Source organism: Drosophila takahashii, chromosome 2R, assembly GCF_030179915.1.
Source record: "Drosophila takahashii strain IR98-3 E-12201 chromosome 2R, DtakHiC1v2, whole genome shotgun sequence".
Lineage (NCBI taxonomy): Eukaryota > Metazoa > Arthropoda > Insecta > Diptera > Drosophilidae > Drosophila > Drosophila takahashii.
Window position 1 is genome coordinate 22,267,343 of NC_091679.1, and position 25,188 is coordinate 22,292,530.

General features: G+C 41.0%; 4 protein-coding genes across 10 annotated transcripts; 3 read left to right on the forward strand and 1 right to left on the reverse strand.

Moving 5' to 3' along the window:
- Positions 1 to 547: 547 nt before the first annotated feature.
- Jra (Jun-related antigen) lies at positions 548 to 2,162 on the forward strand. Its single transcript, XM_017144741.3, is given in 2 exon segments — positions 548 to 731; positions 834 to 2,162. A coding segment is annotated over 1 exon segment (1,122 nt). The 5' UTR covers positions 548 to 731; positions 834 to 862; the 3' UTR covers positions 1,985 to 2,162.
- A 1,597-nt stretch (positions 2,163 to 3,759) lies between these two features.
- On the reverse strand, positions 3,760 to 4,860 carry RpLP0-like (ribosomal protein LP0-like). Its single transcript, XM_017144742.3, has 3 exons — positions 4,702 to 4,860; positions 4,389 to 4,636; positions 3,760 to 4,332 (listed from the first exon to the last, which is right to left on the reverse strand). Exons 1-3 carry the CDS (start codon positions 4,727 to 4,729, stop codon positions 3,832 to 3,834), a joined length of 777 nt encoding a protein of 258 aa, XP_017000231.1. The 5' UTR covers positions 4,730 to 4,860; the 3' UTR covers positions 3,760 to 3,831.
- Positions 4,861 to 6,215: 1,355 nt separating this feature from the next.
- 14-3-3zeta (tyrosine 3-monooxygenase/tryptophan 5-monooxygenase activation protein zeta) lies at positions 6,216 to 14,651 on the forward strand. Of its 4 annotated transcripts, none has more exons than XM_070212354.1 (7): positions 6,216 to 6,325; positions 10,805 to 10,958; positions 11,227 to 11,340; positions 11,451 to 11,577; positions 12,208 to 12,331; positions 12,444 to 12,607; positions 13,679 to 14,651. In XM_070212354.1, exons 2-7 carry the CDS (start codon positions 10,897 to 10,899, stop codon positions 13,832 to 13,834), a joined length of 747 nt encoding a protein of 248 aa, XP_070068455.1. In that variant the 5' UTR covers positions 6,216 to 6,325; positions 10,805 to 10,896; the 3' UTR covers positions 13,835 to 14,651. The 4 variants fall into 4 exon arrangements, with proteins under 4 accessions (XP_070068455.1, XP_070068456.1, XP_017000233.1 ...); XM_070212355.1 differs by lacking the exon at positions 6,216 to 6,325 and adding an exon at positions 6,419 to 6,436; XM_017144744.3 differs by lacking the exons at positions 6,216 to 6,325; positions 12,444 to 12,607 and adding exons at positions 7,588 to 7,733; positions 12,788 to 12,951.
- Positions 14,652 to 15,871: 1,220 nt separating this feature from the next.
- Pfk (ATP-dependent 6-phosphofructokinase) lies at positions 15,872 to 23,985 on the forward strand. 4 transcript variants are annotated; one of them, XM_017144747.3, is made up of 12 exons: positions 15,872 to 16,026; positions 16,084 to 16,192; positions 16,244 to 16,302; positions 16,353 to 16,692; positions 17,537 to 17,638; positions 18,587 to 18,928; positions 18,985 to 19,139; positions 19,251 to 19,359; positions 21,090 to 21,278; positions 21,716 to 22,158; positions 22,223 to 23,065; positions 23,254 to 23,985. In XM_017144747.3, exons 1-12 carry the CDS (start codon positions 15,983 to 15,985, stop codon positions 23,390 to 23,392), a joined length of 2,874 nt encoding a protein of 957 aa, XP_017000236.2. In that variant the 5' UTR covers positions 15,872 to 15,982; the 3' UTR covers positions 23,393 to 23,985. The 4 variants fall into 4 exon arrangements, with proteins under 4 accessions (XP_017000236.2, XP_017000235.2, XP_017000234.2 ...); XM_017144746.3 differs by lacking the exon at positions 19,251 to 19,359 and adding an exon at positions 19,518 to 19,626; XM_017144745.3 differs by lacking the exon at positions 19,251 to 19,359 and adding an exon at positions 20,295 to 20,403.
- Positions 23,986 to 25,188: the final 1,203 nt, after the last annotated feature.

The window sequence follows — 25,188 nt, forward strand, 5'->3', positions numbered from 1 at the left end:
AGATGGCTTTTAACTGGGGTTTCGGTTGCTTTGCGGCAGCTGTGGATTGTCTGTCAGAAGTTTTTTTTTCGTTTTGAATGTATCAAAAATCATGAGCATCAAGGTTTCCCTGGTCTTTCCTACGTAATGGATCCTTCAGTGCGGCTGGTAGTTTCTTCCGAGCGGAAATCTTATGAGACCCGGACTAGAAAACACATTTCCTCTCCTATTTACCGTCGCCCATTACTGAAAAATAAATCGATTGGCTCTTCATTTACTGCAAGAGCCCCGGTAAAAGTCAAGCAAGCTACGAGAGACTAGCGGAAACCCTTTTTGCACTCACCTTTCATGGCATTTAATAAAAAATGTAACAACAATGTAAAGATCTGTGTTCTTTTTATTGGCGGCCAAACATTTGAATTCAAATTTGCGTGCTGCCAATTTAAAATGGTTTGAGCCCATGATAGGGAAATGCTGCCCATAACTACCATGGACACCCTCCACTATCGATTTTGAATATATCGATATGTTTACACATTTTTATATTTTTCACATCTTTATATTGCAGCCATTCTGAACACAACAACTTTGCGCGTAATAAATATCTTTATAAGTAAACTGAGGCCTCTTGAAAACCAGTAAGCTTGCGATAAACACGGTGATTAACAAGTGGTCAAACAAAAGCGAGCAAACACCAAGGCAGAGATTATTTTATTCAAATTTCGCCGACCCCAAAAGTGCCCACCCTCTTGGTGAGTAAGAAGAAGAGCGAGTTATTCGCATGACTCATCGCCAAACGAAACGAAACGAAACGGGTTTTTATCAGATTGTTTTTCTGTTTTCATCCGAATTAGTTTGACGTCACTGCCCAGGGCAAGCAAACATGAAAACCCCCGTTTCCGCCGCTGCGAATTTGAGTAACCCCAGTGCTGGCAGTTCCGGAGCAGCTGCCGTGCAGATCGTACCGAAAACAGAGCCCGTCGGCGAGGAAGGAAGTGCCCCCATGTCGCTGGACTTCCAGACCCCCAACCTGAGCACGTCCACTCCCAATCCCAACAAGCGTCCCGGCTCCCTGGACCTGAACAGCAAGGGCGCCAAGAACAAGCGCATCTTCGCCCCGCTGGTCATCAACTCGCCGGATCTGCAGGCCAAGACCCTGAACACTCCCGATCTGGAGAAGATCCTGCTGTCGAACAACCTCATCCAGACGCCGCAGCCGGGCAAGGTGTTCCCCACCAAGGCGGGTCCGGTCACCGTGGAGCAGGAGGCCTTCGGCAAGGGATTCGAGGAGGCCCTGCAGAATCTGCACACCAACTCCCAGGCCTTCCCGGCCGCCAACCCCGCGGGCAGTTCGGCAGCAGCGGCTGCAGCCATGACGGCGGTGAACAACGGCATCAGCGGAGGAACCTTCACGTACGCCAACCTCTCCGACGGCTTCTCGGTGATCAAGGACGAGCCCGTCAACCCAGCCGGCTCGCCCACCGTCAGCCCCATCGACATGGAAACGCAGGAGAAGATCAAGCTGGAGCGCAAGAGGCAGCGCAACCGCGTGGCCGCCTCCAAGTGCCGCAAGCGCAAGCTGGAGCGCATCTCCAAGCTGGAGGACCGCGTCAAGATCCTCAAGGGCGAGAACGTCGATCTGGGCAGCATCGTCAAGAACCTCAAGGACCATGTGGCCCAGCTGAAGCAGCAGGTGATGGAGCACATTGCCGCCGGATGCACAGTTCCGCCGAATTCGACGGATCAATAACATTTGGAGTTGTCAGCAGGGGAGGAGAATGACGGTGACGATGACGAGGATGAAGAAGTGGCACTGGAGACTGAAGCTCCGTCGAATCAAGAACCCATTCCTCTGGAGCTCTTGCTAAGTGCCTCCACGAATGGCTTGGAGCTGGAGACCTCCGCCTCTCAGGACATCTCCCTTGGCAACAGCGACCTGCTGGAGGAGGATGGCGAGGACGAACGGCCTCTGGTGCTCTACATCCTCGCGGACGATGCAACCTGAAGTTTTGTGCCTTTTTGGGTTCTAGCTGCAATATTTGAAATGCTTCTCAAGTGTTTTGTTTACTTAGTTACTAGTATAAGCTACCATTAATCAAGTATTATCTGTGTTGAACGTAAGATAATATGCAATGTACTTTAAAAATATACGTACAGTTGCGAAAAAAATAATAGCACCACTTCGTCACAGGTTCTTAATATTAAAGAAATATGTGGAAAACGGGTATTTTTATTTAAGAAGTGTTTTTTATTATCTTGATTAGTATTCCACCTATTTGAAAAAATTGATACGGATATCGAAAACATTGTCTACATATAATTTTTTCAGCTTTTAAGAAAAAAAGTCAAAAAAAGGCCGAAAAAAATAATAGCACCACTTCCGTTTTCTTTAAATAAAACGTTACGATGCGCTAATATTCTTGTCTATAAAGGATATATTTTATGAGATTTGACTAAAACTAACTTCTCCTGATATCCAGACATCAAATTGATTACCATTTGGCAATACAAGGACATGTGGAAAATTTTCCAAGTCGGAAAAGAAAAATATTCAAAAAAGAAACATATTGGATGGAAAACGTTCATGAAAACCGGTTGGATTGGTTAGGTTTTGGATCATAGTCATTAAGAATGGCATAAACTTTGAAGGATAACACAGAAAAACCGAGTCCTGGCCCAGTTTTCCTTCAAAAATGTTATATCACAAAGCACAAAGAATCTTATCAGGGCCAAAACTAAACTAAAACACGTGCTTAAAATAATAGAGAATATTTTAATAGTTGAATAATGTTTCAATAAACTAATTTATAAAACATGCACTTAAAAAAAAAAATCCTATCCGAAATGCGAAACACATTTACAAGGGCATAGGGCTCGTCAAAAAAACTTACAAATGAATGCCCGCAAACTTATGAGAATGTGTGAAGGCAGAGTTATATTGGGTAAGAAGAAATCCTTTTTATAAGTCATGTGTCTTCTAAACACCTAAAATGACAAAAAACATGGTACCAAAACATCCATTTATTGAGCATGGACCTAGTATTAACATAGGCTAGTTTTTCCTTCTTGGAGTAAGATCAATACGGATGAATACATCGTTCATGAATCATCCTATGATGTAAATAGTAATACGGTAGTAATTCGTAGCTTAAACTGAATACAAAATACTTCTTAAATGAATCTTTGACCAATAAAATCCGGCCAGGATCACGGTCAGGATAGCAAAGAAAGAGTTCGAAAGTACTCAGTCAGCAATATACAGTGACTTGTGTACTCGCTTGACCATAACACAACCAAAAATCTTCGAGTTTTTTTTTTAAAGACAGTTTATACAGTTAATCTAAAACGTCTTAAATCATTTCCGAACAAAATTTGAAAATATATCATGACTTTTTGGCCCCAATTCCTTTATAGGTAGGGTCCTGACTTGTTTAATCGATACTAAGTCATTATATCCAAAAATCGCAAAAGATATTTACACTTTAAACTTAGATTTACTTGTTAGCTACCGCCAACTAAAGATTAAGTTACCCATTTGTCATTTTTCTACCTTTTATTCTATTTTTAGAGAAGTGGTGCTATTATTTTTTTCGTACGTTTTTCCAGTTTTGCATAGATTTTCTTAAATAAGTCCAGAAACCTTTTATAAAGCTAACATTTTTTTTCATATTCAAATTATGTTTAGTCTTACTATTTAAAACCCGTTTTGAAAAGTTAAAAAAGTTAAAAAATGTGAGTAGGGTGACTAGTTAAAATTTTTTTGGGTTAGTGGTGCTATTATTTTTTTCACAGCTGTATATTTTCTGTACTTGATATATACATAAAAAAATTAATTCTACGCCTAAAACTAATTTATTCATCCTCCTCCTCCTCATCATCATCATCATCGTCGTCGTTGTCCTCCATGGCCTCTGCCTCTGCGTCCTCTTCCATGGCGCTGTCGGCCTGCTCCTCGTCGTTCACGTCATCCTCGACGTGCAGCTGGAAGCCCTCGCTTTTGGTCCACGAACACTTCATGGTCAGCCGGAACTTGGCCATGGGCTTGCCCACCAGCTTGAGGATCCTCGCCTGCTCGGGCGTCAGTACTTTGCCCTCCTCGCAGACCGTGTAGTCGCTGTAGAGGGTAACGATTCCCTTCTCCAGCTTGGTGGGCAGGCCCAGGGATCGCAGGTGCGGCTCCATGGAGTGCGCAAAGTCCTCCAGTGCACCGGCTGGCAGGGTAACCGTTTCCGTGGCCACAAAGCCACTGCGTGCGTACTCCACGGCCCAGTAGTTTTCGGCCCACTCCAGGACTTCCTTCTTGGACTTGTCCGTGAAGAGCAGACCCACCTGGCCGGTCAATCGCTTGGAGAGCTAGTAAATTGGCCATTAATTTCGGATACAGAGATTGCCCATTAACCATTGCTCACCTTGTGCAGATCCGACTCCACTTCCTCGCTTTTGGTGCGACCCAAACCAATCTGCATCACGCGGTTCTTGCCGAAGATGAAGCGGGAATTCTTCTTCCACTCCTGTCGCAGGTCCTTCAGCAAGCTATTCCTCATGTTCTGAACTTGAAAAACGAATATGTTCGGGTATTTGCCCACGCAAAAGCGAATGTCGTCCACGATTCGCTGTTTCCATGCCAGACCCTTGCGATCGGTTTTGGTCAGGGAAACTGAGGGAATGAAAATACCACTTGTTACAAGTGAAAATCGTTTACCTAAATATCCAAGCTCTCACCTTTCTTATCACGTTTGGAGCGCGGCATGTCTGTATCTGTTAGAAATCAACGTTTTTCGGAGCGAAACTCAAGAAGTATTTCCCACACAACGTAAACACGTGCGGCTTGTTAGAGATGGTGGAAATGTCTAGCCAACCATCGATTGCAATAGCCCTCGTGTATCGGCCAATTTTAATAGACGAATCACCCTGTGGGCCTGTTTTGTTCGAGTTTTTTGGCGCAAAAGTTAAACTGATTTGAATTTGAATAAGGCTAATGGGATGCATAAGAAATTTGTTGTTTATTACAAAGTACAACCAATTTTATTTATTCGTCGTAAAAGAGGTTTTTTTGACCTGATGTTTTTGTTGTTAGAAAAAACATCAACAAAACTAATATTTTGATTTTAATGATTTTAATAAATAAGTAGAATAAGGTAGCCCCGCGGCAAGACCTTTATGGTTTATATTAAAACATAAAAACAAAGGCTTTATTCGGCAAACAAAAATTTAAGAAAAGATTTAAATTTGAATAAGGTAAATGGAATGCATAAGAAATTTGTTGTTTATTCCAGAGTAGAACAAACTTTAATTATCCGTCGTCAAAGAGGTTTGTTTTACCTAATGTTTTTGTTCAAAAAACAACATCAACAAATCATCGATGCTTTGAAAAAAAGTATTTACTTTGATTTTAATAAATGAATAAATAAGTAGAATAATTTAGCCCAACGGCAAGACCTTTATGGTTTATACTAAAAAAAAAAAACCAAAGGATAGTATTATAGGGGCTGTCCATATATTACGTAATCACCTAGGGGGGGGGAGGGGTTCATTGAAATGATTATGTTTGATTACATGGGGAGGGGGGGTCTTGCACAATGATTACGTAATCATTTTATATACATTTTTTTATTTAAAGAATTTATTTAAAAACTTTTTTCCTTTAATTATATCTACAAACTTAGATAGGAAAGCAGAGAAAACATTTTTTTAGTGGCTGGGCGGCGAAAAAGAAAATGTTTAGTGGTTCAATCACACGAAGGACGCGAAGACCTGGAATGGCTTGACGAAGAGTATGTTGGAGATAATTTCAGCGTAGACGAACCGAATGTGTCATTTATAAACAATATATAAGATTGGGTTGCATCTCCGTTTGAATCCACAGATTAAAACAAAAAAAATGTTATTCTTGGGATTACGTAATCATTGGGGGGGGGGGTTTGTTTATTGAATGATTACGTTTGATCACCAGGGGGGGGAGGGGGTCAAAAATCACCAAAAACGTGATTACGTAATATATGGACAGCCCCATATATAGCTATATATACTATATATATATATACAGTAAACAGTTTATTGCATACTTTTTGAATAGCAAATTTTCCTTAATTTTTGACCCGAGGTGGGGGTGATTTTTAACCCATATCACCGCGCATGACAGTAATTAACTTAAATTAAAAACACATTATTCGTGCCTTCCTCCGTTTTTTTATAATTGGTGATGTGACTAAAACATCGATTGTCGCCACATAAACATCGATGTACTTAAAAAATTGTAAAACATGCATCGATGTTTCTCCACCTCTACTTCCAACACAGCTGCGCGTTAAGAAGAAGAAGAACCTTCAGGTCCGAGCCGTAAGAGGTGAATTAACTAATTAATAAGTGGTAGCCGTTAAAAACCAAGTCAAAAGTCGAGTGTTGTGAGCCCAAGGAGTACGCAGATATTCGAAAAACGCTTGAAATCCCAGGCGCAGTGAGTAAATTCACCTAGTGCGTCGTGTGTCGGCTTGCGACCGCCATATTGTCGGCGGATAAAATTTTCCCCAAAAAACTGCGCCGCCCACGCACTTTATCGATTCGATGGCCTTCTAATTGGATGCCAGCTGCCCGCGGGGCTTCTAATATTTGGTTGCGTGCGATATTCGCATTGCGAAAATCCCATTACGAATGGAAATGGACGTAGCAGTTTTTCATTACCGCAAGCAAATAGGACGCCGATGACGTAATTTTCTCCGTCTTGTTCTTTGTGAGCTGTAGTAAAAAGTAGAGATGGGAGCGTGAGCAAAGTTTATGTCGCGTCACCCACAAGTTGCGGAAGTCTGAAAAAGTTTTTTTGTTTGAATGAAAATATTTATATATTCTAGATTAACAAGGTTATTTTTGGATCCATATATTCCTTTGCCCCTTTATTAACTTGTATAGATGTTAAAAACAACATAATGCGATCTTGTGCAGTTTTAATTTTTCAATAATTTTTAAACAGTCTATAAAAAATAGTATCAGCTTAAGTTAAGATACATTATGTAGCGTAAAGTAGAGATTGTTTACCTTTTTTTGTAGTATGAAATGAAGGTAAATTGTTACGAAATAAAATTAAACTAGTAAAGAAATAAAGGAAGAAAAATTATTTCTTAAGGTCAAGCTAGAACTTAAATTGTCATCTCAACTTCACGCCCATAATTGGCGGCCCTTGCTCACCTCTCGTTTAAGTGCCGCTGATATCGCGTTTTATGTGTGAGTGCACGAATTCAATGAAATCCAAATTAGAATTAAGGCAATTTACCGCCACCCCTTATCAATGGCATACATCTCCCGATTAGTTTCCTCCTTGCGGAGGCCATAAAGTCAAGATAAAAGCGTAATCTGGCAGCTAGATAAGCGCTCGAAAGTTTCAACAGGTTGGAAACGAACTATAAACTATTACTTCATAAACTGATAAAACGGCAGACTTGACGATAAAAGCTGGCTCTTTGCAGAGCTTTTTATCTACAAGTTCTGAGATTGGCTGTTAATTAGTATACATTTGTATCTCAAAGTTTGGTTCTGAAGCGCTACCTGCACACCTGGCAACATTACTTCAACGGGCAGGTTGGCAACCCTAAGCTCGCTCCCTCTCTTTGGCGGCGCATGTGCCCCAGTGTGAGTGTGGGGAGAGAGAGCAGAAACACAGATACAGCGGCGCGGCGAATGTGTGCAACCTTTGCCGTCCGTCATTCTCATTCGTTCGTTGGTAGTGTTCGTTGTCGTTTCAGTTTCAGTTAATCGAGAATGTAAGTAACATTTTTGCTGGCCCAGAGTGCCTTGTATCTATGTGTGTGCGCCTGCCAGTGTGTGTATGGAATTATAAAACGAAAAATTGCTAAAATATCCGAAGGAAAAACACGTGTAAAACCGCCTATGAGTAATCACTTACATGCATCTATACTTCGGCCCGCAGGAAAATCGAATTACCTCCCATCAGGCATCGATCCAAAGTTGAAAAAAATTCTACGCAAAAAGTAAAAAGTGTGAATTTGTGCAAAAAAAAAAGGAAAGAAAGAAAAGAACATTCCCGATTTGCCCGAGTATTGGTGTATGTATGTGATGCGGTGAGATTCGCTTGTAGCTTCGTATTTCTCATCATCATCATCAGCAGTTCATCGGTTAAGTTGTAGGCGGCGGACATAGCCGACTTCTATATATACGCATATATAGGCAGCTATATGTACACACAGTACGCCAAGAAATATATATATATATCAACTTGGATGGGGACACGCGGTTAGGTGGGTTTTCACGCCGAACTCAACACACTTGGCGGCCGCCTGTGGTAGATACATTTCGGCCTCTCCCTCTCTGCGGCGTTCGCCGCTCTCTTTTCGGGCTCCCCGCTCTCTCTTCGCCAGCCCCCCTTTCTCCCGATTATTTTTATAATTCTGTAGCGCCGCACTTGGAAACACGATTGGCGGCCCCACCAACACCATCTCACCAATCCCAATCCCCACCAGCACCACCACCACCCAGAACGCACCAACACACACGAACGCACCGAGACGCACGCACACAGCCCCCATAAAAGTTAGTAACTTTTTCGCCCCATGTAGAGACGTACTAGTACATATAGCGGTATCTACAGTGTAGAGGAATTTCTACATCATCGGGAGGACTGGGTTCTGGGGGTTCTTAAGCTACTGCGCATGCTGTGTCGGCCGGCGCAGATAAAGTTGAAAGTACCAAAGTACCGACTTGGATTTTGCAGACTTTTCTAGCCCCGCAGTCGGCCCAACCATATGGGTTTACCCTTTCTAAAGTGTATCTAAATAGCATCGAAACCCCCTCCCACCTGTAATTTTGCCCTTTTACCAATATATTCGTTCAAGCAGATGAGCAATATGCGTGGTTGAAACGAGTTTTTTTCTTTTTGATGAATCCGATAAAAACTACAAACAAATCTGTGACCATTTAGGGGAGTGTTACGTTAATTTACGTTACGGCTGGCTTAATGTTTTGGCATTTGCCGAACAGCCAGAAAAACATGTCAATTGACCTAAAAACGCGTTGGCAGACCGCACCCACCCTCCTCCATCCCCCCGCCACGCCCTACCGCCCATTGTTTTGACAAAGGGTCAATGCTTTTTTAATTTGGAGGTCGATCGCAATACAATAAAATGCCCCAACATCAATTAGTTGATTTTTATGCTGCGCACTTACTATTGAACTCCAGAATATACTAGTTTCAACATTCGTTATGCCCAGAAAAAGCTATTACTAATTTGCCTTACTTTAATCTTTCTCTCATAAACAATAGTATTTGTTTATATTATAATTATTTCTGCCTATTTAAAATCTTTTGGAAGGCAAACAACTTTTTATTTGCCACATGTTGTGGAAGTAGTTAGCCAAGCTGGACTGTAAATCCAATTGAACGCTGTTTCTGTGGGCTGGTTGGTGGTGCTTTTATGACGCCGATGTGTTGAGATTTTCCATTTCAATCATCGGCTGGCTGCATTAGCTGGCATTCTTTTACTTGGCTTTCGAGGTTTCCGCCGGGCGGGCAAACAAAATGTATTTTGTCCAGAGCGCAAGTTGTCTAAAAATACCAGCAACGCCCATGTGCATTTCCACACACCGATTTTCACCCCTCTATGGGACGAGTTCTGGCTTTCAAGCTTTCTCCAGGTCGGGCGGAAATTAATCGATTTTCGTTCCCCACGTCCCTTTCAAACTGCCGAGCCGGAAATTGATCCTACATTAAAAGTTTGGATAGATCCTATCTCAAAAATTTCTAATTGGATTACGTGTGAGCGGATTAATGATTGTCGCATATTTTCCCGTTTTTTCTTACGTTTTTTGTTCTAATAATTACAGCACGTTTAATCGATAGAAGTTCACTGAGTGGGCAACTAATTGAGTGCGTCACTGTACACAGTACGGTGAACACAAACAGACAGTCTTTATGCACGTACATAAATATCTATCTTTGGCACACACACGAAAATATATAAAAACGCATTAAGGCGAGCCGACTTTTGCTCCATTTCCCCCTCTGTTTTTATTCATGGTTTATTTTTATCGCTGTTGTCGAACTTGTGTTTTTTTCACATCTCTCTGCCAAATACTCTCTCTACCTCCGGCCTTCCATAACCCATAAACTGGGCTTTAAATACATAGTTGCATAGTTGTCACACGTGCGGCCATGTCCAGTGCTGGTTTTTTCCTTTTTAAATTAGACATTCCGTCAGCGATTAGTCAATAAAGACCTGCTGCGAGTCCATGAGTCATCGCAGCTTTAAATTCAACACTTTCGTCAGGCGGAAGCATGACAACAAACTAAATTCGTACGCATACCCTGGAATACTCGCTGTAAGTGCATTGTGGGTATACTGGAATTCGGAATCTTCAGCATATAAGTCAAAGCTATAACAATTTAGAAACGTTTGCCTTTCAAAGCTATACACTTTAAATTTTATAGAATTGTTGTCATTATTCCCACGAAGTTCATTAATGCAGGTTTTATAGTGCCCTTCAGTTAAATTTAAAATAAACAGAGAGTTAAATATTAGAATATATGCACTTCCCCCTAAAAGTCCTGATATACCCGTTAAATGGGCAACTCACATCACAGAAATTATTGACCAACAAAAATTCGCAGTGTTGTGCAACTTCTGCTGGCTGTGGAATTCAAGCTAAATAACAGCCAGGTAATCCGCAACAGAAGTCTGTTAGTCAGTCAGGTGTTTGTAAAAGGCCAACAGCCAAGAACCGTTAGCCGAGATAACGGTTTAAGGTGGCCTCACCTACATTTCTCCTCCACTAAAAAACACATTACTAATGCTCTTGTTTACGATCTAATTTATTGCAGAAAGCCATCGTAAGCAACTTTTGAGCGGCATATCGAACTGTGTGGCGTATTTTATTAGTTTTGTGAAGTAACCGAAAAAAAAATCAAACAAAATGTCGACAGTCGATAAGGAAGAGCTGGTCCAGAAGGCTAAACTGGCCGAGCAGTCAGAACGGTAAGTGTTGAGTCCTCTAAATATAATCCTAACATATCGCTGAAGAGCTTTTGAAACTTATTCAATATATTGTATATTATATATACATTTGTTGCATTTTCACAAAATTCGTAGTCCCTAATTTGTTTAAATATAACTTTTTGTTAAGATAAGCGTTTTAGGGCCCTCTTAAACCAGAGGTTTTTGTAAATCTTTTTATAAAATTAAGTTTCTGTGCTGAAGCAGATAAAATGTATTTTTAATTACTAATTAAATGTTCTTTACGCAGCTACGATGACATGGCCCAGGCCATGAAATCCGTCACAGAGACTGGCGTTGAGCTCTCAAATGAGGAAAGAAATCTGCTCTCCGTTGCCTACAAAAATGTGGTCGGTGCCCGCAGGTGAGTCGATCAATCACCGCTCGATTAATGTCGCACCATAGATTGGAGTTCAAGTGCTAAACTGTGTGTTTCTCCCCCTTCTCCGGGTGTGTTTAACATGCCCAAACCAGGTCATCGTGGCGTGTCATCTCCTCCATCGAGCAGAAAACCGAAGCATCCGCTAGAAAACAGCAGCTCGCCCGTGAGTACAGAGAGCGTGTGGAGAAGGAGCTGAGGGAAATCTGCTACGAAGTTTTGGTAAGTGGTGGTCCGCAATTCTGCGCAAGTCTCTTTCTGACGGATTTATGGGGTTGTAATTGGTCCATCTAATTATTTTTATACCCACAACTCACTTGGGTGTTCGTCTAAATTGACGGCGTTGAAGCTGGCAAACCTGTCAGCCTCCTAAATATACCTATATATGTATATGTATTTCTAAAGACCCCCGCCCTTGGCAGGCTCAGCTGTCGAGGGTGTTGGTTGGTTGGGCGTCTTCTCCAGAGGGTGGGCCTCGTTTTCTGCTCTTCTTTCTTGCTCTAGTGAAATATAAAATTTGTTACAATCAATAAATCTATTTTTAAAATGAACAGTTTTCCGTTTTCCCCCACACACAAAGGTTTGGCTTGTGTGTATATGGAATTTTTATTGGCATACATGGATCAGAAAATAGACCACGGCCAGGGTTGAACTTGGGGTTTCCCCCATGCGATTTCCTTTGATTGGGGCTCTTATATTGGATTAAACTCAACGCGTGCCTGATGGATTTTTAAATGGGAAATTGTCCGGAACAGAGTTTACAATAAGCCACTGGGCTTATTGGTTAATTGTAGCGGTTGAGGCCGTAATTGATCTGAAATTAATTGAAGTGCTTGTTTTCTTTGCTTGCAGGGACTTCTGGACAAATACCTTATTCCAAAAGCCAGCAATCCCGAGAGCAAGGTGTTCTACCTGAAGATGAAGGGTGATTATTACAGGTATTTAGCCGAGGTTGCCACAGGAGACGCACGCAACAGTAAGTATCTTGGAAAACACTCAATCACAACACCCCAATCCCATTGATACACCCGAATTATACAGTAACAAACTCTTTATAAACCAAACAACAAATATTCTTGCAAACACAGCCGTTGTCGATGACTCGCAAACCGCTTACCAGGATGCATTTGACATTAGCAAGGGTAAAATGCAGCCAACACATCCCATCCGATTGGGTCTGGCCCTTAACTTCTCAGTCTTCTACTATGAGATTTTGAACTCGCCAGACAAAGCTTGCCAATTGGCTAAACAGGTTAATAGCACTCTGAGACTTGGCTCGATCAATCGAAATGTATGGCAAGCGAGCAAGGCACACGAAAATCACTATCCACCGATACTTAAGAACTTTTCCGTTTATTTTTAAATGGTTTCCTAACATTTGGTATTTGTTTCTTACTTTTTTACATAACTGAATCATGTGTAAATCGTTAAGCCGTCGTTGAGGACTCGAAAAAAGCCTATCAGGAGGCGTTCGATATTGCAAAAACCAAAATGCAGCCCACACATCCAATCAGATTAGGTCTTGCACTCAACTTTTCCGTCTTCTATTACGAAATTATCAATTCACCAGCGAGGGCTTGTCACTTAGCTAAACAGGTTCAGTTCAACTTATACATGTCTCTTCTATGTATACCAAATAACCCGCTTACGAATACTAATCATCCAATGAAAAGATACAATTTGTTGTTGTTCTGTGACTAAACTGAGTAAGATATCCAGCGACTAATAAACCAACTAAATGAGCTTTAACCCAATTGAAGATATACATCTGAACACCAAGGCGTTTCAAAAGTTCAAAAAGAAAAATCAATACAAATTCCAGACCGGAAAATACTGAGAATTCCGCTATTGCTATCACGTTTCTCTAATTAATGACTATTAAAATGTTAAACTTTCTAAACTTCAGTAACATGTAAAAAACGAACTTTGGCAACTATACTTTTTGTTCGCTACTGAAATTTCAAACTTTCTGAAACGCCATGTATATCCATCCTTCCTTTTTTTCCCCTCGAACTGCATGAGAAATGCCAAAAACTTTGCCTGTAAAATAATTTACTTGCGGCCTTTGCTGGTGAACACTCCGTTTTTTATTTCGTTAAGGTCAAAAAACACTCTTGTTACTTTTATTTTGATTACACACTTTGCTTTCTAGTTTAGTTCGATGAAGTTGTTTAGTGAAGCCAATTATGAATGTATGATGAACCTAACGCCACTTTGAAAATGCTTTCGTTCTACCAATTTGCATTCGCCTTGCCAAACATTTCCTTTGACTCGAAACCTTTGAGAATAAACACTAATAAACCATTTTTAATTGGCGACCTAGGCGTTCGATGATGCGATAGCCGAGCTGGACACACTCAACGAGGACTCCTACAAGGACTCGACACTCATCATGCAGCTGTTGAGGGACAACCTGACCCTATGGACGTCCGACACCCAAGGCGACGGCGATGAGCCTCAGGAGGGCGGCGACAACTAACCAAACAACTAAGCAAATGTTTCCTTTTTGACTATGCAAATATTATTCAGTAATACAAACAAACAAAAACCAGAAACAACAAAGAGAAACAAATATTATAAAACGCAAACCAGCAAAGCAAAACAATTTGAAATGAAACGATAATCCAGGCGAGAGCAGCAGGCAGGCAGATAGCGCGAACATTTGAGACATTTACATACGAATTGAGGGCAGGATGCTTCACAGTTCATTTGGGGCCGATGGGCCGGCATTTGAGGCTGTTCCCCCGATTTTCACGGGTAGTTTTTGGGCCCTGTATACATATAGTCAAATGTATGGACAGATGCCGGCCGATCTGACTCAAATGTAGCCACTGCAACTGCTTAAGAAATACAGAAAAATACAGCATCGCTGTGGGGGCCGAGCGAAGGCGGAGTATTTCGGAGTTTAGTAGGATTTTTCCGGTTTTTGAATCAAATTAATCTAGCAGATAATTCGTAATTGTGTGTGTTTTTCCCAATCGAAACGACCGAACTCCGTATGCTCTGAATTTGTTCGCCCTGGCGATGCCTCGTGTGGATTTCCTCCTTACAAAACAAACAAATAAATAATATTCCTAACTGTATACACAAGAAATGAAATGAGATAATCGGTTATTATATGTTTTTTGCAAGTCTAAATTAATTATTTAATTTTCATATGGCAACAGAAACAACTGCAAAAGAAACAGCAACAACAACAACAACCAAGCGAACCAAATGAGAAAAACAAAAATAAAACAAAAACTTATGTATTATTTGTAATTCTTTTTCTAAACAAATAAAACCAAAAAAACCTAGTTTCCCATTTTATGTTTTATTTAAATTCGAATTCGGTTTGATTTTCGTTTTTCAACCTCCCCCCCACACAAACAAACAGAAGCAAACACAGACACACACAGACAGGGCTGCATTTATAATGCACGTGCGGAAATCGGTTCAAATCCCATGAATCAGGAACCATATCTGTTAAAGGAACGTGGAGAGAACGGAAAAATACAGAAAATATATAATTGTTCATTGCTATTTTTTATACATGTCTTACATAAAACAAAAGGGTTAAATCTACGATTGCAATTTCTTTGTTGTTTTTTCTTGGTATAAACAATTGTGAAAAGCATAACTCATATAATACATACATATAACCAACTGTCTGTCAAATGAATTTTTCGAACGAAATGAAGTCTAATTATTCGGTAGTGGAAGTCAAATCCTTTTTTTAATGTGCAACATGGCGAAGGCACGAGTTTTATTGTGCGCAATGTCTGCACAAGTTTCCAATTTATTTCGTTAGTTGGGTGTAACTATTTCAAGTATGTAAGCCCAGAAAACGTTTGCCCAACAAAGAAACGGCCATCAATTGTTCCTAAAGTCTGGCGTTTGTTTCTTAACGATTATTTTATTGTTCGAAAAAGTTTTCGACTTCTTCATTATATGACAATTGCAGCCTGCAAATCAGCAATGGAAATACTACTAAAAAAAGTTTATGAAGATCGAATCAAAATACATAAATATTGTGAGCTAAAACTATTCAAATTTTTAATTTAAATACAAGAAAACTTTGCATGTGTATTGAAGAAAATATATTATTGTCCAACAAAACGGTAACATACAGAACATATGTATGTATGATAAAAGTAAATGTATATTTTCGCAATTGACTTTATCGCTATATTATGAATGTGAGGAATATAAAAAAACATACAAAAAAATATATATTTAAATAAAAGAAACACTTTTGCCGCAACGCTAATAAGTCGAATCCCAAAACATATAAACTAATAATATTGTGAAACTGCAATACATTCATGAAACAGAGTAAAAACAACCAGATGAAAAATACCGGGTGTAGGCGTAAATTGTATGCATATAACAGAGGCAAAGATTGATGTATGAGTGGAATATTTAAGTTTATTGAAATTACAGTTTCTTAATTACCAACAAAAAAAACAAAAAAATTAAATAAATAATACAAAAAAACCAAACGAATGTTTTTCTTATTGGAATTTACTTTTAAATCAATGTTCCTTTAGCTAAAATGTCAAAAATTAAAAAATTCACTGCCAAAAATATTTACAAATTGTTAAACTTATAAAAATGTTAAATATTTAGGGGCAAAATTTAATTTGGCATGCATTCAATTAAATTTCGAGTATTAACTAAATTAAGACCTTTGTAAGTTGCTGCATGGGCCTAGACCTTCACAATAATCCCTTTTATTTGGTTATTCAGTTTTTTGGAAATTAATGGGACGATACCAAAAGGCCGCAAATTTCATGGACCACAATCTGTAACATTTTTACTAGAAAAGCTTGACAAAAACGCTCTTCTTAGCCAGAAGGTAAAAAACCGGAAATAAACGAATGATTTTTCAGGATTTATTGCCCATTAGATTACCTTTTCGACGATCGATCACCGGCAAACACATTCGGGCCATTTTATTTCTAAACCGTATGTAATATCTTACTCTTTTAGAGCGTTTAAACTGTATTCTTTCACAGCCATAAAAAAGATGTCCTTTTAAGGAACAACAATAATAGTAATCTGCACTTAATAAAGTCGTACAGTGGTTCATCCGGTGATCAAGATAAGGAAGGTCCTGGCACCGATAAGACGAAAGATGAAAACAGTGATAAACTTTGGAGACCATGTGGGCGGCACATACCAGTTACTGATTTGCACAGTGGTTTTCTTAATGCTAAAAACTTTTCCGAAAAACTTCCTATAAAGAAGGAAAAGCCCGACCCAAAAGAGAAATGTGGCAAAACACTCGATGAGCTGCGAAAAAGTTTGAAAACATTTCAAGATGTGTTTGATTGTGCACATCCTATCAGGCCTTATGTAAGTTCTTTAACTTGATTTATATACATAAAAAATATTAAATAATTCAGGAAAGTCTTAGTGATAGGGTCTTTACAGTGTAATTAAGTTTCTTAGTTTTTAGCCTGTAAAAATCAGTTAGATTTCAAAGTGCTTCCATATCGATAACGCTTATCGCCACCGATGAGACAGCTCCAAAATTTCCCCATCCCCATCGGTGAAAGCTCGAAAGCTTTTACTCGCCCCAGTGATAAACAGCTGACCAACAGCTGATCGCTTGTGGGCTGAACGTAAACAAATTGCTTAAACGCTATTTTCCGCTCGTTGCTACTCGCGAAAAGTCCGTTCGTAACAGATAGAATCATCCAATTTTCGACCTTAAACCGAAAAAGTTAAAGAAATCGTGCTGCTGCGACCGTGGGGGGATTTTAACCACCCGAAGTTTGCATTGCATCAGTACGCACTTACAGAAAGCCCGTGCCTGTGTGCGTGAGTCCGTGTGTGTGTTGTGTATGCGTCTGGCCTGAAGGTCACCTTGAAACGTCAAAAGCAAAAGCGAAACTTGTGAATACCGCCTGTGAATATACATCGCTAGTAACTGAAAAGCCACGGAAAGGAGCAGTAGTAGTATTTATAGCCCATTTGGATATAACCCAGCTCTCCAGCTGCGTGGTTAACATAGTTGAAAAAAACTTGATTGGTGGACAGTAGGGAAATACTTTCCCGAACCGTAGTGCATAACAGTTGGTTGATCCTAGTGTGTGTGTGCCCAGTGAGATATCCCCTAATATCCGAGATACAGATATAGTTAAAAGAAAAAATGAATTCCGAGATTAATCAACGATTCCTGGCCCGCGGCTCGCAGAAGGACAAAGGATTGGCGGTCTTCACCAGCGGCGGGGATTCCCAGGGCATGAATGCCGCCGTACGAGCCTGCGTGCGTATGGCCATCTACTTGGGCTGCAAGGTGAGTTGGTGACCTCTGTCAAGTACTTTCCGCCCCCGCAGCATCGTGTATGGCACCCCAACCCCAAACCGACCCCGTGTGAACCGAGAAATTTACGTAAAACACCTGGTAATTTGCTTATCAGCAGCCATTGAACCACGGCAATCGGTCTGTTAAGCCAGTTAGATAATCTCTAATCGGTACGAAAAGAAATTCAAGAATATATGTGTATATGCACATTGACATTGGGTTTATTTTCGGGCCCCTCACATGCGACGGATTTCGGCTAATTTGTTTCGTTTTTTGTTGTCGCTCTTGGTTTCGTTTCGGTTTATTTTCCTTTTCAAATGAGTTCTTTGATGTTATAGGGAATTTCTGGGTGTTGGGCACTTCTTTTGCGCTCTAAAATATGCAAATAATTTGTCAATTGGTGCCCAATTTAGATTGATTAAAATCTATTTATTAAATTCAATTTGTTGAGGGTCAATAAAAGTGAAATTTGTGACACGCGACGATGGGCGATTTACTTGCTATCCTATAGGCTTTAATTGTAAATATTTCCTGAGTATGCTAATAACATTTTGCGTTTAAATGGCTGCCAAGCAATTCAACTAATCTAATCTGAACGATCTAAAAGCGCCCAGACATCATTATTGTTTATTTTCTATTTTCCCTTTTTAGCTATGAAGCAATACTAGATTTAAATTAACACAATATAATTATTTTTTTAAAGAACAAAATTAAAGCTCTTGTTTTTATTAAATAAATTATTATTTAAGAAGTGATTAGTCGTAGTAGTTTATTAAAATATTAAATGTGAAAATGAAGATAAATATTTAACTCCGCGAATTGGACTAATTTTAAATTTTGGTGATTCATCTTAAATGGTGCTAATGATGTCATGCGCCACAAAGATAACTCCCTGGTTTACACAATATCTACAAATATTTCGTGTCTTTCTCTGCTAAGGTCTACTTCATCCGCGAGGGTTACCAGGGAATGGTTGATGGTGGCGAGTGCATCCAGGAGGCCAACTGGGCCTCGGTCTCCTCCATCATCCATCGTGGTGGCACCATTATTGGCTCCGCCCGCTGCCAGGACTTCCGCGAGCGCCAGGGTCGCTTGAAGGCTGCCAACAACCTTATCCAGCGGGGAATCACCAATCTGGTGGTCATCGGAGGCGATGGTTCCCTCACCGGCGCCAATCTGTTCCGTCAGGAGTGGTCCAGCCTGCTGGATGAACTGGTGAAGAACAAGACCATTACCACTGAGCAGCAGGAGAAGTTCAATGTGCTGCACATCGTTGGATTGGTATGTTTTGAAGAGGTTTCGTGGGGTGTCACTGCTAATGGGACGTGTACTTACAGGTGGGCTCCATCGACAACGATTTCTGTGGCACGGACATGACCATCGGCACGGATACGGCCCTGCACCGCATCATCGAGGCCATCGACGCCATTTCCAGTACCGCCTACTCTCATCAGCGCACCTTCATCATGGAGGTCATGGGTCGTCATTGCGGGTAAGTCCATCCTTATGAAATGTCCAAGCGATTTCGGGCTGCCCCTGTATTAGCATAAGTGTCAGTGATTAATTGGGATTTTAGCTAATGCCCTGCAACGACTATCTCTAGCTATCTGCCGGTGGTAGCTGGCATTATCTCCGAGGCAGACTACGTGTTTCTGCCCGAGTCTCCTCCACCGCACGATTGGCCCGATCGACTTGTCCTCAAGTTGGAACAGGCAAGCCCAAAAAGGAAATCTGTTGAATGTCGTCGGCTCATTTCGCCCATTTCTGTTTTTATGGCCAAAACACCGTGTCGATCGATCTTAGAGTCCCCGTTTCCCCCAAAAATCCACCTCTCCCCCTTTGACTAATATTTTGTAATGTATTTTTGCAGCTATTTAGCTCTTGTGGGCGGACTGGCGTGCGAAGCGGATTTCATATTCATTCCCGAAATGCCGCCCAAGGTCGATTGGCCAGACAGGCTCTGCTCTCAGCTGGCCCAGGCAAGATGCAGCTCTATTATCCAATCCATATGCACTGAGAAAATCGCTAGAGTATTACGAATATGTTCTCGACAACTCATGTTAAATGTCAAAAAAATCGTAAAGGAAAATTTCGCTGTTTAGAAAGAATTAGTTAAAGCATGTTAAAAAAATTGTCTTATTCTAAAAAAAAAATTATGCTTAAAATTAATTATTTTTTATTTGTTGTGGCTATAGAGCAGTACTTTATAACAATAAATAGTAATGTTAAACTTCATTGAACAACGATAAACTATGTTAATTATATTAAAAAGAGCAAGTTGTCGAGATATTATCCGTGTTTTTGAATAAAGTTTTATACTTCAGTGCAGTTGTCGTCGCTTAATTTATATGCCAATGCCTGAGTAGTACACTGCTACTTTAAGTACACTTTTTTTAAACACACTTATTGAGAGCGACACATGCCATACAAAAGCTTTATCTTATTTTCTGCTTATTGCACACGATTTTTCTCTAAGTACAAACGGAGATACGGAATGATTACGCACAGTTTTTGTCTGTACCAGCATACCAAAATCATATTGTAACTAATCTTAAGTTTACCCCAGATACTCCCAGTCCCCCAATAATGAACCTCCCGACATTTGTGAAACATTTTTTATTTTTGTACTTAATCTTTTGTTTTTTAGTTACTTAGCCATATCGGCAGCCATAGCCACCGAGGCTGATTTTATGTTCATTCCCGAGGAGCCGGTGTCAGTCAATTGGCAGGACGAGATTTGTGTCAAGCTCCAGCAGGTTAGGCCTAGAGTCCTTCGCTACTCAATTAATTTCTAGTTAATCTTTTGTCAAATTTAAAATTCCAAAGTTTTACTGCTTTGTTTTTGGCCCTTTTGGTGTGCCGAAATTTCCATGGCGATAAACAGCTCTAACAGCTATTTGATTTTCTTGTTTGGGTCTTTGGGTCTCTGTTTTATCTGTTTATGTACTCCTCATGATGTCACTGAGTTCCTGTATTAACTTTCCCAACTCCACTAACACTCATCCTCGTTTAATCGATCTGTAAATCTTCATCAATGTTATATTTCTCAAATTACTGCGAATTGTGCGTGTGTTTTTCATATTTCAATCCATTCATTAGGCTGCAGCGTGTTTCAAAAATTATTTTATTCATTATGGAGATTAATTCATCCAGAAATTTTTGTTTATATTTTATTGTGAATGAACTAAATTAAATTTCATAAAATCATGTTCGGATTTATCGGTCTGAAACGCACTGCAATCATAAGCTTGCTGATACACATTCAGTTTCACATAACTCAAACATCAAATGCCAGAACATCCAATAAATACACTTCGTAGAAAAGATGATTTTCACTCATCTGCCTCTTCATAATTTGTTTGTGCTGTTGTAGTTTTTGTATCATCCATTTACACAATATTGTAAATATGCTTTAATTTATGTTTTACCGATTTTCTAACAGGAGCGTTCAGCTGGCCAGCGCCTGAACATCGTGATCGTGGCCGAGGGTGCCATGGATCGGGAGGGTCATCCCATCACTGCCGAGGATGTGAAGAAGGTGATCGACGAGCGTTTGAAGCACGATGCCCGCATCACGGTTTTGGGTCACGTGCAGCGCGGCGGCAATCCCAGCGCCTTCGATCGTATTTTGGTGCGTATTTAGCTTAGGATTACTGAAATATCCGATTTGTATACCACTTCCAAGCAAAACCTTGTTGTCCTTGATAATACGTTTTTCGTAGCATACTTTTTAACGCCTGCGATTATTAAGCTGGCTGTACACGATGCAGCGATTTGAAGTCTGTGTGGCTCAAATAATTATTTTGTTTATATTAAATTCTAAAACCTGAAGTGATTAAAAATACTGTTGTTAATTTTAAAGCGTGCAGTAAACAATGTAGCGTTCTAATGTCTGTGTGGTTCAAATAATTATTTTGTTTATATTAAATTCTAAAACCTGAAGTGATTAAAAATATTTTTGTTAATTTTAAAGCGTGCAGTAAGGTGTGTGCAGTGTAGTTTAGATATTTAGTTATTACATACTTATTATTTTGGAGAAATACTGAACTAACACTTTTTCCCTTGCAGGCCTGTCGCATGGGTGCCGAGGCCACCTTGGCCCTGATGGAGGCGACCAAGGAGTCGGTGCCGGTGGTCATCTCCCTGGACGGCAACCAGGCGGTTCGCGTGCCGCTGATGGAGTGCGTGGAGCGCACCCAGGCGGTGGCCAAGGCCATGAAGGAGAAGCGCTGGGCGGATGCCGTCAAGCTGCGCGGTCGTTCCTTCGAGCGGAACCTGGAGACCTACAAGATGTTGACGCGCCTGAAGCCCCCGAAGGAGAACTTCGACGCCGATGGCAAGGGAATCGAGGGCTACCGCCTAGCTGTGATGCACATTGGAGCTCCAGCTTGTGGCATGAATGCCGCGGTGCGCAGTTTCGTGCGAAACGCCATCTACCGGGGAGATGTGGTGTACGGAATCAACGACGGTGTCGAGGGTCTGATTGCCGGAAACGTCCGCGAGCTGGGCTGGTGAGTTCAAGTCCCAATGGCTTCTGCATGAATGTTACTAATCCTCAACTTAATCCACCCCCAGGTCCGACGTCTCGGGATGGGTTGGCCAGGGTGGCGCCTACTTGGGCACCAAGCGCACTTTGCCTGAGGGCAAGTTCAAGGAGATCGCCGCTCGCCTCAAGGAGTTCAAGATCCAGGGACTTCTGATCATCGGTGGCTTCGAGAGTTACCATGCCGCCGGACAGATTGCCGACCAGCGGGACAACTACCCGCAGTTCTGCATCCCGATCGTGGTTATCCCGTCGACGATCTCGAACAATGTGCCCGGCACAGAGTTCTCGCTGGGCTGTGACACCGGCCTGAATGAGATTACGGAGATTTGCGACCGCATCCGCCAGTCGGCGCAGGGCACCAAGCGCCGAGTGTTCGTCATCGAGACGATGGGTGGCTACTGCGGCTACCTGGCCACCCTGGCCGGCTTGGCCGGCGGAGCCGATGCCGCCTACATCTACGAGGAGAAGTTCTCCATTAAGGACCTGCAGCAGGATGTCTACCACATGGCCTCCAAGATGGCCGAGGGCGTCTCGCGCGGTCTCATCCTGCGCAACGAGAAGGCCAGCGAGAACTACAGCACGGACTTCATTTACCGCCTGTACTCGGAAGAGGGCAAGGGCCTCTTCACCTGCCGGATGAACATCCTGGGCCACATGCAGCAGGGCGGCTCACCCACTCCCTTCGACCGCAACATGGGCACCAAGATGGCCGCCAAGTGCGTCGACTGGCTGGCCACCCAGATCAAGGCCAACGTGGACGCCAACGGAGTGGTCAACTGCAAGGCCCCGGAAACCGCCACGCTGCTGGGAATCGTGTCGCGGCAGTACCGCTTCTCGCCGCTGGTCGAGCTCATTGCCGAGACCAACTTCGAGTGAGTATACGCATGTAGTTCTGGAGAAGCCATTTCTTATCATTAGGTTAAGTGCTACAATAGTCATCCACAAAGTGTCCCAAAATACTAGTCTTCTTCAAACCCATTAATGTTTGTGCTCTTTAACAGTTATTATATATAATCCTAATATATATTATATTATAATATATAATACTCTCTTCTTCCAGCCAACGCATCCCGAAGAAGCAGTGGTGGCTGCGCCTGCGTCCCCTGCTGCGGATCCTGGCCAAGCACGATTCCGCCTACGAGGAGGAGGGTATGTACATCACCGTCGAGGAGGAGTGTGACACCGACGCCGTCGCCTAAGCGGACTCGGATCCGGATTCTGACTACCCACTTCCGCTTACCGCCTCCATCGCTGCATCGAAGCATCCATGTTCTCCTACCCGCACCCTCGAATCTGTCTCTGTGTTCGCTTTTTCAGTTGTTTTGGCACCGCATCCGATCCGTCTTTTGGTTTTGACCATCGATCAGACGAAGAGGCCCATGACAGCAGCACATACGAAAGTATTTCATCATCTACCGACGCATACAACACGCACAAATACATAACTTATTTATATTGCCCGCCAGTCGATTTTTTCTTATGATTTTCCCAAATATCGTGTATTCTTGAATCGCGAATCTCGAATACTGAATAACGTTAATAGTTGATTCTACATTGCAGCCGTACCCAAGAGTCTGCGGACCTGTTAGCGGACACCGTTTCGTATGTTATCGTAAATTGTTGGTTCTTCAGCCCAACTAAATTAAATGTTAAAGTATTTACACAAATTACCCACTCAACGGAACAAAATCTATCTGCAAAGTGTTTTTCGAGTATTGTTATCGAACGAAGCAAAGATCTATTTGTATGGACGTGCTAAATACATAATCAAAGACCTGTAGGCACAATTTAAGCCAGTTTTGTGTTTTAATGGTATGCGGAAACATAAGCCTGCCTTCCTGAGATTCATCGTCCTTAAATTTGTCTTGAAGATGAGTTATATATAGATTTTACATACATGTTTTTAGGATTTAAAAAATCAAAATGAGTCATCAAATAACCAAATAGTTTTTAATTAAAAGTATTGGACATATTTCATACATTTTTTTAGCTTTCGAGGGCAAAAGGCAATTCATAAAAGTTCATAATAATAGGTATGGAGGTAAATAGTTTGACCCAATTAACCAAAGCAATCTAGAAATAAAAAAATTATATTTTAGTTAGGGATGTCCATATATGTACATGTTACAAATTAATTTATCATTATTGGTACAGTGCTGCTGTCCTAATTCGGTGGGTTAAGTATCGATAAGAGTTTACATAATTTCAATAAAAAAACATTATTTAATTTTTTTCTATTACTATAATGTATCATCAGCGTTCAGCAGAGCAAACTTGATTTTGTTGAACACGGCTATTGTAATCAATTTTTATTCTCGTTACTCGTAAAGTAAAAGGGTATATTGTATTCGTTTAAGAAGGGTATATTGTATTCGTGCAAAAGTATGTAACCGGTAGAAAGAAGCGTTTCCGACCCCATTAAATATACATATTCTTGACCAAGATTACTAGCCTAGTCGATCAAGTCATGTCCGTCCGTCTTTTTGGAAGAACGCTGAGATCTCGGAAACTACAAAAGCCAGAAGTTTGGAACTAACAACATAAATATCTCGGCTTAATACGCAGCGCAAGTTTATTTCAGCGGAGCGCCACGCCCACTCGAACGCCCACAATCGCCTTAAACGATTTTTGTCGTGTATCTGGTGCCACATTTTTAAAAATGTCGAAAAATTTTATTTTTTTGTCCTTTTTAATACCTATGGAAATGTAGAATAAAATTTCATAAAACTGTATGACCAAATAACGGAATTCAAGCAGTGCAAGCAGTCAATATGCTGCATGCATAACTCCATTTCCCTCGCACTTCCTTCATCTGCGTAACGTCGAGGGACTCGACTATAGCGTTCTCTTTTGTCTAAACTGTCTTTCAATTACAGTTACCTACAGTTTTACAGGACTAATATTCCCCAATAAGTGGTGATATAATAAACAGGCAATAATTACTTTTGCGCAAAACAATATTAATAAAATGTAAAGGTATTTCATTATTGGCTTA